Here is a 16,542-nt window from a genome sequence, read left to right on the forward strand (position 1 = left end):
ACAGAGCTCTCTCTTTCCCCCAGCTGCCTGTCTCTTGCTGGCCCCATGAGTTGCCCGGATGTTGGGATCAGTGACACATTGTGTCCCCTCGATGTGTCTGCGCTGTGTTATAACAAGGGCTGTGGGCAGAGATTTAACCCCACAAACAACTCTGCAGGTCAGTTTGTGTGTGTGTGTGTGTGTGTGTGTGTGTGTGTGTGTGTGTGTGTGTGTGTGTGTGTGTGTGTGTGTGTGTGTGTGTGTGTGTGTGTGTGTGTGTGTGTGTGTGTGTGTGTGTGTGTGTGTGTGTGGTGGATGAGGTTGAAAAAAGACATGCGTCCATCAAATTCAACCTATGCTAAATTTAGACAACAGATACTTTATCCTATATCTATACTTATTGATCCAGAGGAAGCAAACACAAACCCCAGTGTCATATCATCCAATGATCTCATAAGGGGAAAATAATTATTTCCTGACTCCAAGAATTGGCAATCGGATTAATCCCTGGATCAATATCCTTCCCATGTTTACTTATTTGGTATATCCCTGTATACCTTTCCCATCTAAAAAGATGTCCAAACTTTTTTTGAACAAATCTATTGTATCTGCCATCACAGTCTCCATGGGTAATGAATTCCACATTTTAACTGCCCTTACTGTAAAGAACCCTTTCCTTTGTTGCTGGTGAAATCTCCATTCCTTCAACCTTAAGGGATAACCATGTATTATGTACTGCCCTTGGGATGAATAGTTATTTTGAAAGTATATACAGTATATACAGTTGTGTGAAAAAGAAAGTACACCCTCTTTGAATTAGATGGTTTTACATATCAGGACATAATAACAATTATCTGTTCCTTAGCAGGTCTTAAAATTAGGTAAATACAACCTCAGATGAACAACAACACATGACATATTACACCGGGTCATGATTTATTTAACAAAAATGAAGCCAAAATAGAGAAGCTATGTGTGAAAAACTAAGTACACCCTTCCTGCTTCCATAGGAATTAAGATGCTAAGTAGCAGACAAGTGCTGCTAATCAAATGCCCTTGATTAATTGATCATCAGCAAGTGTGACCACCTCTATAAAAGCCAAAGTTGCAGCAGTTTGCTGGTCTGGAGAATTCGGGTGTGTGTTAACACAATGCCAAGGAGGAAAGACATTAGCAATGATCTTAGAGAAGCAATTGTTGCTGCCCATCAATCTGGGAAGGGTTATAAGGCCATTCCAAACAATTTAAAGTCCATCATTCTACAGTGAGAAAGATTATTCAAAAGTGGAAAACATTCAAGACAGTTGCCAATCTTCCCAGTTGTGGACGTCCCAGCAAATTCACCCCAAGGCCAGACCGTGCAATGCTCAGAGAAATTGCAAAAAACCCAAGAGTTATATCTCAGACTCTATAGGTCTCAGTTGACAGTACAATTAGAAAAAGACTGAACAAGTATGGTTTGTTTGGAAGGGTTGCCAGGAGAAAGCCTCTTCTCTCTAAAAAGAACATGGCAGCACGGCTTAGGTTTGCAAAGTTGCATCTGAACAAACCACAAGACTTCTGGAACAATGTCCTTTGGACAGATGAGACAAAAGTGGAGATGTTTGGCCATAATGCACAGCGCCACGTTTGGTGATATCAGCACAAACACCTCATACCAACTGACAAGCACGGTGGTGGAGGGTTGATCATTTGGGCTTTATTTTGCAGCCACAGGACCTGGGAACCTTGCAGTCATTGAGTCGACCATGAACTCCTCTGTATAACAAAGTATTCTAGAGTCAAATTTGAGGCCATCTGTCCGACAGCTAAAGCTTGGCCTAAATTGAGTCATACAACAGGACAATGATCTCAAGCACACCAGCAAATCTACAACAGAATGGCTGAAAAAGAAAAGAATCAAGGTGTTGCAATGGCCCAGTCAATATAATAGTGTAATATGCCATGTGTTGTTGTTCATCTGAGGTTGTATTTACCTCATTTTAAGACCTGCTAAGGAACAGATGATTGTTATTATGCCCTGATATGTAAAACTATAGAATTCAAAGAGGGTGTACTTTCTTTTTCACACAACTGTGTATATATATATATATATATATATATATGTGTGTGTGTGTGTGTTTGTGTGTGTGAATGGGGGAGGGAATATATATAGTGTGTGTGTATATATTATAATATTTATTGGGTGTGTATATAGTGGGAGGCAGTGCAGACGTGTCACATGGTTGTGTCAGAACGCCATATGTGTGAAATTCTGGGTGCAAGACTGGCATACGTGGTGGTTAATGTTGGGATGCAGGGATGACTAACAATCAGGGGAATGTCTGGGTACTATGTTCAGGACCTACTATTCTTCTTTAGATTCTTGTCTCTTTCACCCCGGATTCCCCATATTTCATGATGCCCTAAAGGTCAGTCCCTCCTTCCCCCAACCCTTTATCTCCCCCTCTCCCCCAACCCTTTATCTCCCCCTCTCCCCAACCCTTTATCTCCCCCTCTCCCCCAACCCTTTATCTACCACTCTCCCCCAACCCTTTATCTCCCCCTCTCCCTCAACCCTTTATCTCCCCCTCTCCCCCAACCCGTTATCTCCCCCTCTCCCCCAACCCTTTATCTACACTCTCCCCCAACCCTTTATCTCCCCCTCTCCCTCAACCCTTTATCTCCCACTCTCCCCCAACCCTTTATCTCCCACTCTCCCCCAACCCTTTATCTCCCCCTCCCCCTCAGCCCTTTATCTACCTCTCTCCCCCAACCCTTTATCTCCCCCTCTCCCTCAACCCTTTATCTCCCCCTCTCCCCCAACCCTTTATCTCCCACTCTCCCTCAACCCTTTATCTCCCCCTCTCCCCCAACCCGTTATCTCCCCCTCTCCCTCAACCCTTTATCTCCCCCTCCCCCCCAACCCTTTATCTCCCACTCTCCCCCAACCCTTTATCTCCCCCTCTCCCCCAACCCTTTATCTCCCACTCTCCCCCAACCCTTTATCTCCCCCTCTCCCTCAGCCCTTTTATCTCCCCCTCTCCCCCAACCCTTTATCTCCCCCTCTCCCTCAACCCTTTATCTACCTCTCTCCCCCAACCCTTTATCTCCCCCCTCCCCCAACCCTTTATCTCCCCCTCTCCCCCAACCCTTTATCTACCACTCTCCCCCAACCCTTTATCTCCCCCTCTCCCCCAACCCTTTAGCTCCCGCTCTCCCTCAACCCTTTATCTCCCCTCTCCCCCAACCCTTTATCTCCCCCTCTCCCCCAACCCTTTATCTCCCACTCTCCCCCAACCCTTTATCTCCCCTCTCCCCTCAACCCTTTATCTCCCCCTCTCCCTCAACCCTTTATCTCCCCCTCTCCCCCAACCCTTTATCTCCCACTCTCCCCCAACCCTTTATCTCCCCCTCTCCCTCAACCCTTATCTCCCCCTCTCCCCAACCCTTATCTACCACTCTCCCCCAACCCTTTATCTCCCCCTCTCCCCAACCCTTTAGCTACCACTCTCCCCCAACCCTTTATCTCCCCCTCTCCCTCAACCCTTTATCTCCCCCTCTCCCCCAACCCTTTATCTCCCCCTCTCCCCAACCCTTTATCTCCCCCTCTCCCCCAACCCTTTATCTACCACTCTCCCCCAACCCTTTATCTCCCCCTCTCCCCCAACCCTTTATCTACCACTCTCCCCAACCCTTTATCTCCCCCTCTCCCCCAACCCTTTATCTCCCCCTCTCCCTCAACCCTTTATCTCCCCCTCTCCCCAACCCTTTATCTCCCCCTCTCCCCCAACCCTTTATCTCCCCTCTCCCCCAACCCTTTATCTCCCCCTCTCCCCCAACCCTTTATCTACCACTCTCCCCCAACCCTTTATCTCCCCCTCTCCCTCAACCCTTTATCTCCCCCGCTCCCCCAACCCTTTATCTCCCCCTCTCCCCCAACCCTTTATCTCCCACTCTCCCCCCAACCCTTTATCTCCCCCTCTCCCCCAACCCTTTATCTCCCCCTCTCCCTCAACCCTTTATCTCCCCCTCTCCCCAACCCTTTATCTCCCACTCCTCCCCCAACCCTTTATCTCCCCCTCGCCCCCAACCCTTTATCTCCCCCTCTCCCTCAACCCTTTATCTCCCCCTCTCCCCCAACCCTTTATCTCCCACTCTCCCCCAACCCTTTATCTACCACTCTCCCCCAACCCTTTATCTCCCCCTCTCCCTCAACCCTTTATCTCCCCCAACCCTTTATCTCCCACTCTCCCCCAACCCTTTATCTCCCCCTCTCCCCAACCCTTTATCTCCCACTCTCCCCCAACCCTTTATCTACCACTCTCCCCCAACCCTTTATCTCCCCCTCTCCCTCAACCCTTTATCTCCCCCCTCCTATCTCCCCCTCTCCCCAACCCTGTATCTCCCCTCTCCCTCAACCCTTATCTCCCCCTCTCCCCCAACCCTTTATCTCCCCCTCTCCCCCAACCCGTTATCTCCCACTCTCCCCCAACCCTTTATCTCCCCCTCTCCCCCAACCCTTTATCTCCCCCTCTCCCCCAACCCTTTATCTCCCCCTCTCCCCCAACCCTTTATCTCCCCCTCTCCCCCAACCCTTATCTCCCCTCTCCCCAACCCTTATCTACCACTCTCCCCCAACCCTTTATCTACCACTCTCCCCCAACCCTTTATCTCCCCCTCTCCCCCAACCCTTTATCTACCACTCTCCCCCAACCCTTTATCTCCCCCTCTCCCCCAACCCTTTATCTCCCCCTCTCCCTCAACCCTTTATCTCCCCCTCTCCCCCAACCTTTTATCTCCCCCTCTCCCCCAACCCTTATCTCCCACTCTCCCCCAACCCTTTATCTCCCCCTCTCCCCCAACCCTTTATCTCCCCCTCTCCCCCAACCCTTTATCTCCCCCTCTCCCCCAACCCTTTATCTCCCCCTCTCCCCCAACCCTTTATCTCCCCTCTCCCCCAACCCTTTATCTCCCCCTCTCCCCCAACCCTTTATCTCCCACTCTCCCCCAACCCTTTATCTACCACTCTCCCCCAACCCTTTATCTCCCCCTCTCCCCCAACCCTTTATCTACCACTCTCCCCCAACCCTTTATCGCCCCCTCTCCCCCAACCCTTTATCTCCCCCTCTCCCTCAACCCTTTATCTCCCCCTCTCCCCCAACCCTTTATCTCCCCCTCTCCCCCAACCCTTTATCTCCCACTCTCCCCCAACCCTTTATCTCCCCCTCTCCCCCAACCCTTTATCTCCCCCTCTCCCTCAACCCTTTATCTCCCCCTCTCCCCCAACCCTTTATCTCCCCCTCTCCCCCAACCCTTTAGCTCCCCCCTCCCCCAACCCTTTATCTCCCACTCTCCCCCAACCCTTATCTACCACTCTCCCCAACCCTTACTCCCCCTCTCCCCCAGCCCTTTATCTCCCCCTCTCCCTCAACCCTTATCTCCCCCTCTCCCTCAACCCTTTATCTCCCCCTCTCCCCCAACCCTTTATCTCCCCTCTCCCTCAACCCTTTATCTCCCCCTCTCCCCCAACCCTTTATCTCCCCCTCTCCCCCAACCCTTTATCTCCCACTCTCTCCCCAACCCTTTATCTACCACTCTCCCCCAACCCTTTATCTCCCCCTCTCCCCCAACCCTTTATCTCCCCTCTCCCTCAACCCTTTATCTCCCCCTCTCCCCCAACCCTTTATCTCCCCCTCTCCCCCAACCCTTTATCTCCCCCTCTCCCCCAACCCTTTATCTCCCACTCTCCCCCAACCCTTTATCTCCCCCTCTCCCCCAACCCTTTATCTCCTCCTCTCCCTCAACCCTTTATCTCCTCCTTTCCCTCAACCCTTTATCTCCCCCTCTCCCCCAACCCGTTATCTCCCCCTCTCCCCCAGCCCTTTATCTCCCCCTCTCCCTCAACCCTTTATCTCCCCCGCTCCCTCAACCCTTTATCTCCCCCTCTCCCCCAACCCTTATCTCCCCCTCTCCCCCAACCCTTTATCTCCCCCTCTCCCCCAACCCTTTATCTCCCACTCTCCCCCAACCCTTTATCTACCACTCTCCCCCAACCCTTTATCTACCACTCTCCCCCAACCCTTTATCTCCCCCTCTCCCCCAACCCTTTATCTACCACTCTCCCCCAACCCTTTATCTCCCACTCTCCCCCAACCCTTTATCTACCACTCTCCCCCAACCCTTTATCTCCCCCTCTCCCTCAACCCTTTATCTCCCCCTCCCCCCCAAACACGTATCTCCTACTCTCCCCCAGCCCTTTATCTACCTCTCTCCCCCAGCCCTTTAGCTACCACTCTCCCCCAACCCTTTATCTACCACTCTCCCCCAACCCTTTATCTCCCACTCTCCCCCAACCCTTTATCTACCACCTCCCCCCAACCCTTATCTCCCCCTCTCCCTCAACCCTTTATCTCCCCCTCTCCCCCAACCCTTTATCTCCCCCTCTCCCTCAACCCTTTATCTCCCCCTCTCCCCCAACCCTTATCTCCCACTCTCCCCCAACCCTTTATCTCCCCCTCTCCCCCAACCCTTTATCTACCACTCTCCCCCAACCCTTATCTCCCCCTCTCCCCCAACCCTTTAGCTACCACTCTCCCCCAACCCTTTATCTCCCCCTCTCCCCCAACCCTTTATCTCCCCCTCGCCCCCAACCCTTTATCTCTCCCCCAACCCTTTATCTCCCCCTCTCCCCCAACCCTTATCTCCCCCTCTCCCTCAACCCTTTATCTCCCCCTCTCCCCCAACCCTTTATCTCCCACTCTCCCCCAACCCGTTATCTCCCCCTCTCCCCCAACCCTTTATCTCCCACTCTCCCCCAACCCTTTATCTCCCACTCTCCCCCAACCCTTTATCTCCCACTCTCCCCCAACCCTTTATCTCCCACTCTCCCCCAACCCGTTATCTCCCACTCTCCCCCAACCCTTTATCTCCCACTCTCCCCCAACCCTTATCTCCCACTCTCCCCCAACCCTTTATCTCCCCCTCTCCCCCAACCCTTTATCTCCCACCTCCCCCAACCCTTTATCTCCCACTCTCCCCCAACCCTTTATCTCCCACTCTCCCCCAACCCTTTATCTCCCACTCTCCCCCAACCCTTTATCTCCCCCTCTCCCCCAACCCTTTATCTCCCCTCTCCCCCAACCCTTTATCTCCCCCTCTCCCTCAACCCTTTATCTCCCCCTCTCCCCCAACCCTTTATCTCCCCCTCTCCCCCAACCCTTTATCTCCCACTCTCCCCCAACCCTTTATCTCCCCCTCTCCCCCAACCCTTTATCTCCCACTCTCCCCCAACCCTTTATCTCCCCCTCTCCCCCAACCCTTTATCTCCCCCTCTCCCCCAACCCTTTATCTCCCCCTCTCCCCCAACCCTTTATCTCCCACTCTCCCCCAACCCTTTATCTCCCCCTCTCCCTCAACCCTTTATCTCCCCCTCTCCCCCAACCCTTTATCTCCCCCTCTCCTCCAACCCTTATCTCCCCCTCTCCCCCAACCCTTTATCTCCCCCTCTCCCCCAACACTTTATCTCCTACTCTCCCTCAACCCTTTATCTCCCCCTTCCCCCAAACCTTTATCTCCCCCTCCCCCTCAACCCTTTATCTCCCCCTCTCCCTCAACCCTTTATCTCCCCCTCTCCCCCAAACCTTTATCTCCCCCTCTCCCTCAACCCGTTATCTCCCCCTCTCCCCCAACCCTTTATCTCCCCCCTCTCCCCCAACCCTTTATCTCCCCCTCTCCCTCAACCCTTTATCTCCCCCTCTCCCCCAACCCTTTATCTCCCCCTCTCCCTCAACCCTTTATCTACCTCTCTCCCCCAACCCTTTATCTCCCCCTCTCCCTCAACCCTTTATCTCCCCTCTCCCCCAACCCTTTATCTCCCCCTCTCCCCCAACCCTTTATCTCCCACTCTCCCCCAACCCTTTATCTCCCCCTCTCCCCTCAACCCTTTATCTCCCCCTCTCCCTCAACCCTTTATCTCCCCCTCTCCCCCAACCCTTTATCTCCCCCTCTCCCCAACCCTTTATCTCCCCTCTCCCCCAACCCTTTATCTCCCCCTCTCCCTCAACCCTTTATCTACCTCTCTCCCCCAACCCTTTATCTCCCCCTCTCCCTCAACCCTTTATCTCCCCCTCTCCCCCAACCCTTTATCTCCCCCTCTCCCTCAACCCTTTATCTCCCCCTCTCCCCCAACCCTTTATCTACCCACTCTCCCCCCAACCCTTTATCTCCCCCTCTCCCCCAACCCTTTATCTACCACTCTCCCCCAACCCTTATCTCCCCCTCTCCCTCAACCCTTATCTCCCCCTCTCCCCCAACCCTTTATCTCCCCCTCTCCCCCAACCCTTTATCTCCCCCTCTCCCCCAACCCTTTATCTACCACTCTCCCCCAACCCTTTATCTCCCCCTCTCCCCCAACCCTTTATCTACCACTCTCCTCCAACCCTTTATCTCCCCCTCTCCCCCAACCCTTTATCTCCCCCTCTCCCTCAACCCTTTATCTCCCCCTCTCCCCCAACCTTTATCTCCCCCTCTCCCCCAACCCTTTATCTCCCCCTCTCCCCCCAACCCTTTATCTCCCCCTCTCCCCCAACCCTTTATCTACCACTCTCCCCCAACCCTTTATCTCCCCCTCTCCCCCAACCCTTTATCTCCCCCTCTCCCCCAACCCTTTATCTCCCCCTCTCCCCCAACCCTTTATCTCCCACTCTCCCCCAACCCTTTATCTCCCCCTCTCCCCCAACCCTTTATCTCCCCCTCTCCCTCAACCCTTTATCTCCCCCTCTCCCCCAACCCTTTATCTCCCACTCTCCCCCAACCCTTTATCTCCCCCTCTCCCCCAACCCTTTATCTCCCCCTCTCCCTCAACCCTTTATCTCCCCCTCTCCCCCAACCCTTTATCTCCCACTCTCCCCCAACCCTTTATCTACCACTCTCCCCAACCCTTATCTCCCCCTCTCCCTCAACCCTTTATCTCCCCCAACCCTTTATCTCCCACTCTCCCCCAACCCTTTATCTCCCCCTCTCCCCAACCCTTTATCTCCCACTCTCCCCCAACCCTTTATCTACCACTCTCCCCCAACCCTTTATCTCCCCCTCTCCCTCAACCCTTTATCTCCCCCTCTCCCCCAACCCTTTATCTCCCCCTCTCCCTCAACCCTTTATCTCCCCCTCTCCCCCAACCCTTTATCTCCCCCTCTCCCCCAACCCTTTATCTCCCACTCTCCCCCAACCCTTTATCTCCCCCTCTCCCCCAACCCTTTATCTCCCCCTCTCCCCCAACCCTTTATCTCCCCCTCTCCCCCAACCCTTTATCTCCCCCTCTCCCCCAACCCTTTATCTCCCACTCTCCCCCAACCCTTTATCTACCACTCTCCCCCAACCCTTTATCTCCCCCTCTCCCCAACCCTTTATCTACCACTCTCCCCCAACCCTTTATCTCCCCCTCTCCCCCAACCCTTTATCTCCCCCTCTCCCTCAACCCTTTATCTCCCCCTCTCCCCCAACCTTTATCTCCCCCTCTCCCCCAACCCTTTATCTCCCACTCTCCCCCAACCCTTTATCTCCCCCTCTCCCCCAACCCTTTATCTCCCCCTCTCCCCCAACCCTTTATCTCCCCCTCTCCCCCAACCCTTTTCTCCCCCTCTCCCCCAACCCTTTATCTACCACTCTCCCCCAACCCTTTATCTCCCCCTCTCCCCCAACCCTTTATCTCCCCCTCTCCCCCAACCCTTTATCTCCCACTCTCCCCCAACCCTTTATCTACCACTCTCCCCCAACCCTTTATCTCCCCCTCTCCCCCAACCCTTTATCTACCACTCTCCCCCAACCCTTTATCTCCCCCTCTCCCCCAACCCTTTATCTCCCCCTCTCCCTCAACCCTTTATCTCCCCCTGCTCCCCCAACCCTTTATCTCCCCCTCTCCCCCAACCCTTTATCTCCCACTCTCCCCCAACCCTTTATCTCCCCCTCTCCCCCAACTCTTTATCTCCCCCTCTCCCCCAACCTTTTATCTCCCCCTCTCCCCCAACCCTTTATCTCCCCCTCTCCCCCAACCCTTTATCTCCCCCTCTCCCCCAACCCTTTATCTCCCACTCTCCCCCAACCCTTTATCTACCACTCTCCCCCAACCCTTTATCTCCCCCTCTCCCCCAACCCTTATCTACCACTCTCCCCCAACCCTTTATCTCCCCTCTCTCCCCCAACCCTTTATCTCCCCCTCTCCCTCAACCCTTATCTCCCCCTCTCCCCCAACCCTTTATCTCCCCCTCTCCCCCAACCCTTTATCTCCCACTCTCCCCCAACCCTTTATCTCCCCCTCTCCCCCCAACCCTTTATCTCCCCCTCTCCCTCAACCCTTTATCTCCCCCTCTCCCTCAACCCTTTATCTCCCCCTCTCCCCCAACCCTTTATCTCCCCCTCTCCCCCAACCCTTTATCTCCCCCTCTCCCCCAACCCTTTATCTCCCACTCTCCCCCAACCCTTTATCTACCACTCTCCCCCAACCCTTTATCTCCCCCTCTCCCCCAACCCTTTATCTCCCCCTCTCCCTCAACCCTTTATCTCCCCCTCTCCCCCAACCCTTTATCTCCCCCTCTCCCCCAACCCTTTATCTCCCCCTCTCCCTCAACCCTTTAGCTCCCCCTCTCCCCCAACCCTTTATCTCCCCCTCTCCCCCAACCCTTTATCTCCCCCTCTCCCCCAACCCTTTATCTCCCCCTCTCCCCCAACCCTTTATCTCCCCCTCTCCCCCAATCCTTTATCTCCCACTCTCCCCCAACCCTTTATCTCCCCCTCTCCCCCAACCCTTTATCTCCTCCTCTCCCTCAACCCTTTATCTCCCCCTCTCCCCCAACCCTTTATCTCCCCCTCTCCCCCAGCCCTTTATCTCCCCCTCTCCCTCAACCCTTTATCTCCCCCTCTCCCTCAACCCTTTATCTCCCCCTCTCCCCAACCCTTTAGCTACCACTCTCCCCCAACCCTTTATCTCCCCCTCTCCCCCAACCCTTTATCTACCACTCTCCCCCAACCCTTTATCTCCCCCTCTCCCCCAACCCTTTATCTCCCCCTCTCCCTCAACCCTTTATCTCCCCCTCTCCCCCAACCCTTTATCTCCCCCTCTCCCCCAACCCTTTATCTCCCACTCTCCCCCAACCCTTTATCTCCCCCTCTCCCCCAACCCTTTATCTCCCCCTCTCCCTCAACCCTTTATCTCCCCCTCTCCCCCAACCCTTTATCTCCCCCTCTCCCCCAGCCCTTTATCTCCCCCTCTCCCTCAACCCTTTATCTCCCCCTCTCCCTCAACCCTTTATCTCCCCCTCTCCCCCAACCCTTTATCTCCCCCTCTCCCTCAACCCTTTATCTCCCCCTCTCCCCCAACCCTTTATCTCCCCCTCTCCCCCAACCCTTTATCTCCCCCTCTCCCCCAACCCTTTATCTCCCACTCTCCCCCAACCCTTTATCTACCACTCTCCCCCAACCCTTTATCTCCCCCTCTCCCCCAACCCTTTATCTCCCCCTCTCCCTCAACCCTTTATCTACCACTCTCCCCCAACCCTTTATCTCCCCCTCTCCCCCAACCCTTTAGCTCCCCCTCTCCCTCAACCCGTTTATCTCCCCCTCTCCCCCAACCCTTTATCTCCCCCTCTCCCCCAACCCTTTATCTCCCACTCTCCCCCAACCCTTTATCTCCCCCTCTCCCCCAACCCTTTATCTCCCCCTCTCCCCCAACCCTTTATCTCCCCCTCTCCCTCAACCCTTTATCTCCCCCTCTCCCCCAACCCTTTATCTCCCACTCTCCCCCAACCCTTTATCTACCACTCTCCCCCAACCCTTTATCTCCCCCTCTCCCTCAACCCTTTATCTCCCCCAACCCTTTATCTCCCCCTCTCCCCCAACCTTTTATACCACTCTCCCCCAACCCTTTATCTCCCACTCTCCCCCAACCCTTTGATCTACCACTCTCCCCCAACCCTTTATCTCCCCCTCTCCCTCAACCCTTTAGCTCCCCCTCCCCCCCAAACACGTTATCTCCTACTCTCCCCCAGCCCTTTATCTACCTCTCTCCCCCAGCCCTTTATCTACCACTCTCCCCCAACCCTTTATCTACCACTCTCCCCCAACCCTTTATCTCCCACTCTCCCCCAACCCTTTATCTACCACTCTCCCCCAACCCTTTATCTCCCCCTCTCCCTCAACCCTTTATCTCCCCCTCTCCCCCAACCCTTTATCTCCCCCTCTCCCTCAACCCTTTATCTACCTCTCTCCCCCAACCCTTTATCTCCCCCTCTCCCTCAACCCTTTAGCTCCCCCTCTCCCCCAACCCTTTATCTCCCCCTCTCCCCCAACCCTTTATCTCCCACTCTCCCCCAACCCTTTATCTCCCCCGCTCCCCCAAACCCTTTATCTCCCCCTCTCCCTCAACCCTTTATCTCCCCCTCTCCCCCAACCCGTTATCTCCCCCTCTCCCCCAACCCTGTATCTCCCCCTCTCCCTCAACCCTTTATCTACCTCTCTCCCCCAACCCTTTATCTCCCCCTCTCCCTCAACCCTTTATCTACCTCTCTCCCCCAACCCTTTATCTCCCCCTCTCCCTCAACCCTTTATCTCCCCCTCTCCCCCAACCCTTTATCTCCCCCTCTCCCCCAACCCTTTATCTCCCACTCTCCCCCAACCCTTTATCTCCCCCTCTCCCCAACCCGTTATCTCCCCCTCTCCCTCAACCCTTTATCTCCCCCTCCCCCCCAAACACGTTATCTCCTACTCTCCCCCAGCCCTTTATCTACCTCTCTCCCCCAGCCCTTTATCTACCACTGCTCCCCCAACCCTTTATCTCCCCCTCTCCCCCAACCCTTTATCTCCCCCTCTCCCCCAACCCTTTATCTCCCCCTCTCCCCCAACCCTTTATCTACCACTCTCCCCCAACCCTTTATCTCCCCCTCTCCCTCAACCCTTTATCTCCCTCTCCCCCAACCCTTTATCTCCCCCTTCCCCCCAAACCTTTATCTCCCCCTCCCCCTCAACCCGTTATCTCCCCCTCTCCCCCAACCCTTTATCTCCCACTCTCCCCCAACCCTTTATCTCCCCCTTTCCCCCAGCCATTTATCTCCCACTCGCCCCAACCCCTTATCTCCCCTCCCCCCCAAACCTTTATCTCCCCCTCAACCCTTTATCTCCCCCTCTCCCCCAACCCTTTATCTCCCACTCTCCCCCAACCCTTTAGTCTCCCCCTTTCCCCCAGCCATTTATCTCCCACTCTCCCCCAGCCATTTATCTCCCACTCTCCCCCAACCCCTTATCTCCCACTCTCCCCCAACACGTTATCTCCTACTCTCCCTCAGCCCTTTTTCCACGCTTGTGCATCCCCCACTCTTCCCATCCCACTGTCCCCCACCCCTTTATCTCCACTCTTCCCATACCCTTTTTCCACCCACTGTCCCCCAACCATTTATCTCCCTCTCCCCCAAACCTTTATGTGCACTCTTCCTACCCCCTTTCTCCATGCTGTCCCACCCCCTTCCCTCTTTCTCCCCCTCCACTCTCTTCCCCCCCACTCTTTCTTCCCCTTCCCTCTTTTCCCCCTTCACTCTCTCCCCCCTTCCCTTTCTCCCCTTCCCTTTCTCCCCCCTCCACTCTCTCACCCCTCCAGTTTTTCTCCCCCTCTACTTGTTCTCCCCCTTCCCTCTTTTCCCTTCTATTCTTTCTTTCCACCTCCACTCTTTCACAACCCCTCCATCCACCCTTTTACCCCCCTCCCTCCACTCCTTTACCCCCCCCTCCCTCCACTCCTTTACCCCCCCCCTCCCTCCACTCCTTTACCCCCCCCTCCCTCCACTCCTTTACCCCCCCCCCCTTCCCTCCACTCTTTCATCTCCCTCCCTCTCTATCCTTAGGGCTGGTCTTGCTGTAAGAAACGTACTACAGATTTTTCTGAGTTTCTGGCCATACAGGTACTGCTGCTTCTCCCTTTCTCTCTCATCCCCATCCTTCCCTTACTCCCACCTACCCATGCTCTAAAACTCCTTTCAACTTTCCTCGCGGTGATCTTCTCCTCCCCGCTCCATTGTGATCTTTTCCTCCCCCCCCTCCGTTGTGATCTTCTCCTCCCCCCTCCGTTGTGATCTTCTCCTCCCCCCTCCGTTGTGATCTTCTCCTCCCCCCTTTGTTGTGATCTTCTCCTCCCCCCTCCGTTGTGATCTTCTCCTCCCCCCTCCGTTGTGATCTTCTCCTCCCCCCCGTTGTGATCTACTCCTCCCCCCCTCTGTTGTGATCAACTCTTCCCCCCACACTGTGTTCTCCTCTTCCCTCCATGCTGTGATCTCCCCCCCCCATAACATTCTTTTTATCCCTTCCCATTCTCCCCCTTGCTATTATAATTCCCCCCCCCATACTATGACCCTTTCTCCCCCAATAGGGCTGCTCTAAGGGGCCCCACGGCGATGACAAACTCATCGAGCTCTTCAGACCTGAAGTTTGTGGAAGCAAAAGCTCCTCAGACATCGTGGGATCCCCCCTCTGCCCTGAGATTGTACAAGGACCGAAGTCAGCAGAGAAGATGCAGAAGGAGAGGCCAAGGTGTGTGTGTGTGACACCTTCTCCCCGTCACTGCACGCAGTGTGTGTGTGTGACACCTTCTCCCCGTCACTGCGCGCAGTGTGTGTGTGTGACACCTTCTCCCCGTCACTGCACGCAGTGTGTGTGTGTGACACCTTCTCCCTGTCACTGAGCGCAGTGTGCGTGTGATACCTTCTCCCCGTCACTGAGCGCAGTGTGTGTGTGTGTGATACCTTCTCCCCGTCACTGCACGCAGTGTGTGTGTGTGACACCTTCTGCCTGTCACTGCGCGCAGTGTGTGTGTGTGACACCTTCTCCCCGTCACTGCACGCAGTGTGTGTGTGTGACACCTTCTCCCTGTCACTGCGCGCAGTGTGTGTGTGTGACACCTTCTCCCCGTCACTGCGCGCAGTGTGTGTGTGTGACACCTTCTGCCTGTCACTGCGCGCAGTGTGTGTGTGTGATACCTTCTCTCCGTCACTGCGCGCAGTGTGTGTGTGTGTGATACCTTCTCCCCGTCACTGCGCGCAGTGTGTGTGTGTGATACCTTCTCCCCGTCACTGAGCGCAGTGTGTGTGTGTGTGATACCTTCTTCCCGTCACTGAGCGCAGTGTGTGTGTGTGATACCTTCTCCCCGTCACTGAGCGCAGTGTGTGTGTGTGTGATACCTTCTCCCCGTCACTGAGCGCAGTGTGTGTGTGACACCTTCTCCCCGTCACTGCACGCAGTGTGTGTGTGTGATACCTTCTCCCCGTCACTGCACGCAGTGTGTGTGTGTGACACCTTCTCCCCGTCACTGCGCGCAGTGTGTGTGTGTGACACCTTCTCCCTGTCACTGCGCGCAGTGTGTGTGTGTGTGTGAGACACCTTCTCCCCGTCACTGCGCGCAGTGTGTGTGTGTGACACCTTCTCCCTGTCACTGCGCGCAGTGTGTGTGTGTGACACCTTCTCCCCGTCACTGCACGCAGTGTGTGTGTGTGTGACACCTTCTCCCCGTCACTGCGCGCAGTGTGTGTGTGTGACACCTTCTCCCTGTCACTGCGCGCAGTGTGTGTGTGTGTGACACCTTCTCCCCGTCACTGCGCGCAGTGTGTGTGTGTGACACCTTCTCCTTGTCACTGCGCGCAGTGTGTGTGTGTGTGTGACACCTTCTCCCCGTCACTGCGCGCAGTGTGTGTGTGTGTGTGACACCTTCTCCCCGTCACTGAGCGCAGTGTGTGTGTGTGTGACACCTTCTGCCTGTCACTGCGCGCAGTGTGTGTGTGTGACACCTTCTCCCCGTCACTGCGCGCAGTGTGTGTGTGTGACACCTTCTGCCTGTCACTGCGCGCAGTGTGTGTGTGTGATACCTTCTCCCCGTCACTGCGCGCAGTGTGTGTGTGTGATACCTTCTCCCCGTCACTGAGCGCAGTGTGTGTGTGTGATACCTTCTCCCCGTCACTGCGCGCAGTGTGTGTGTGTGATACCTTCTCCCCGTCACTGAGCGCAGTGTGTGTGTGTGTGATACCTTCTCCCCGTCACTGAGCGCAGTGTGTGTGTGTGTGATACCTTCTCCCCGTCACTGAGCGCAGTGTGTGTGTGTGTGATACCTTCTCCCCGTCACTGCGCGCAGTGTGTGTGTGTGATACCTTCTCCCCGTCACTGCACGCAGTGTGTGTGATACCTTCTCCCCGTCACTGAGCGCAGTGTGTGTGTGTGTGATACCTTCTCCCCGTCACTGCGCGCAGTGTGTGTGTGTGTGTGATATCTTCTCCCCGTCACTGCGCACAGTGTGTGTGTGTGATACCTTCTCCCCGTCACTGAGCGCAGTGTGTGTGATACCTTCTCCCCGTCACTGCGCGCAGTGTGTGTGTGTGTGATACCTTCTCCCCGTCACTGAGCGCAGTGTGTGTGTGTGACACCTTCTCCCCGTCACTGCGCGCAGTGTGTGTGTGTGTGTGATATCTTCTCCCCGTCACTGCGCACAGTGTGTGTGTGTGTGATACCTTCTCCCCGTCACTGCGCGCAGTGTGTGTGTGTGTGATACCTTCTCCC

General features: G+C 55.1%; 1 protein-coding gene across 2 annotated transcripts in view; it reads left to right on the forward strand.

Annotated features, from left to right (window-relative positions):
* The first annotated feature begins 6 nt into the window (after nt 1-6).
* LOC142474157 (cysteine and histidine-rich domain-containing protein 1-like) overlaps nt 7-16,542 on the forward strand; it is a 35,772-nt gene continuing 19,236 nt past the window's right edge. For both annotated transcript variants that reach the window (XM_075580847.1, XM_075580846.1), the window contains exons 1-4: nt 7-157; nt 2,341-2,390; nt 13,848-13,904; nt 14,369-14,529. In XM_075580847.1, coding sequence (XP_075436962.1) covers nt 46-157; nt 2,341-2,390; nt 13,848-13,904; nt 14,369-14,529 — 380 coding nt within the window. In that variant the 5' untranslated portion in view covers nt 7-45. The remainder of the gene's footprint in view (nt 158-2,340; nt 2,391-13,847; nt 13,905-14,368; nt 14,530-16,542) is intronic.

Source organism: Ascaphus truei (genome assembly GCF_040206685.1).
Source record: "Ascaphus truei isolate aAscTru1 chromosome 16 unlocalized genomic scaffold, aAscTru1.hap1 SUPER_16_unloc_1, whole genome shotgun sequence".
Classification (NCBI taxonomy): Eukaryota; Metazoa; Chordata; class Amphibia; order Anura; family Ascaphidae; genus Ascaphus; species Ascaphus truei.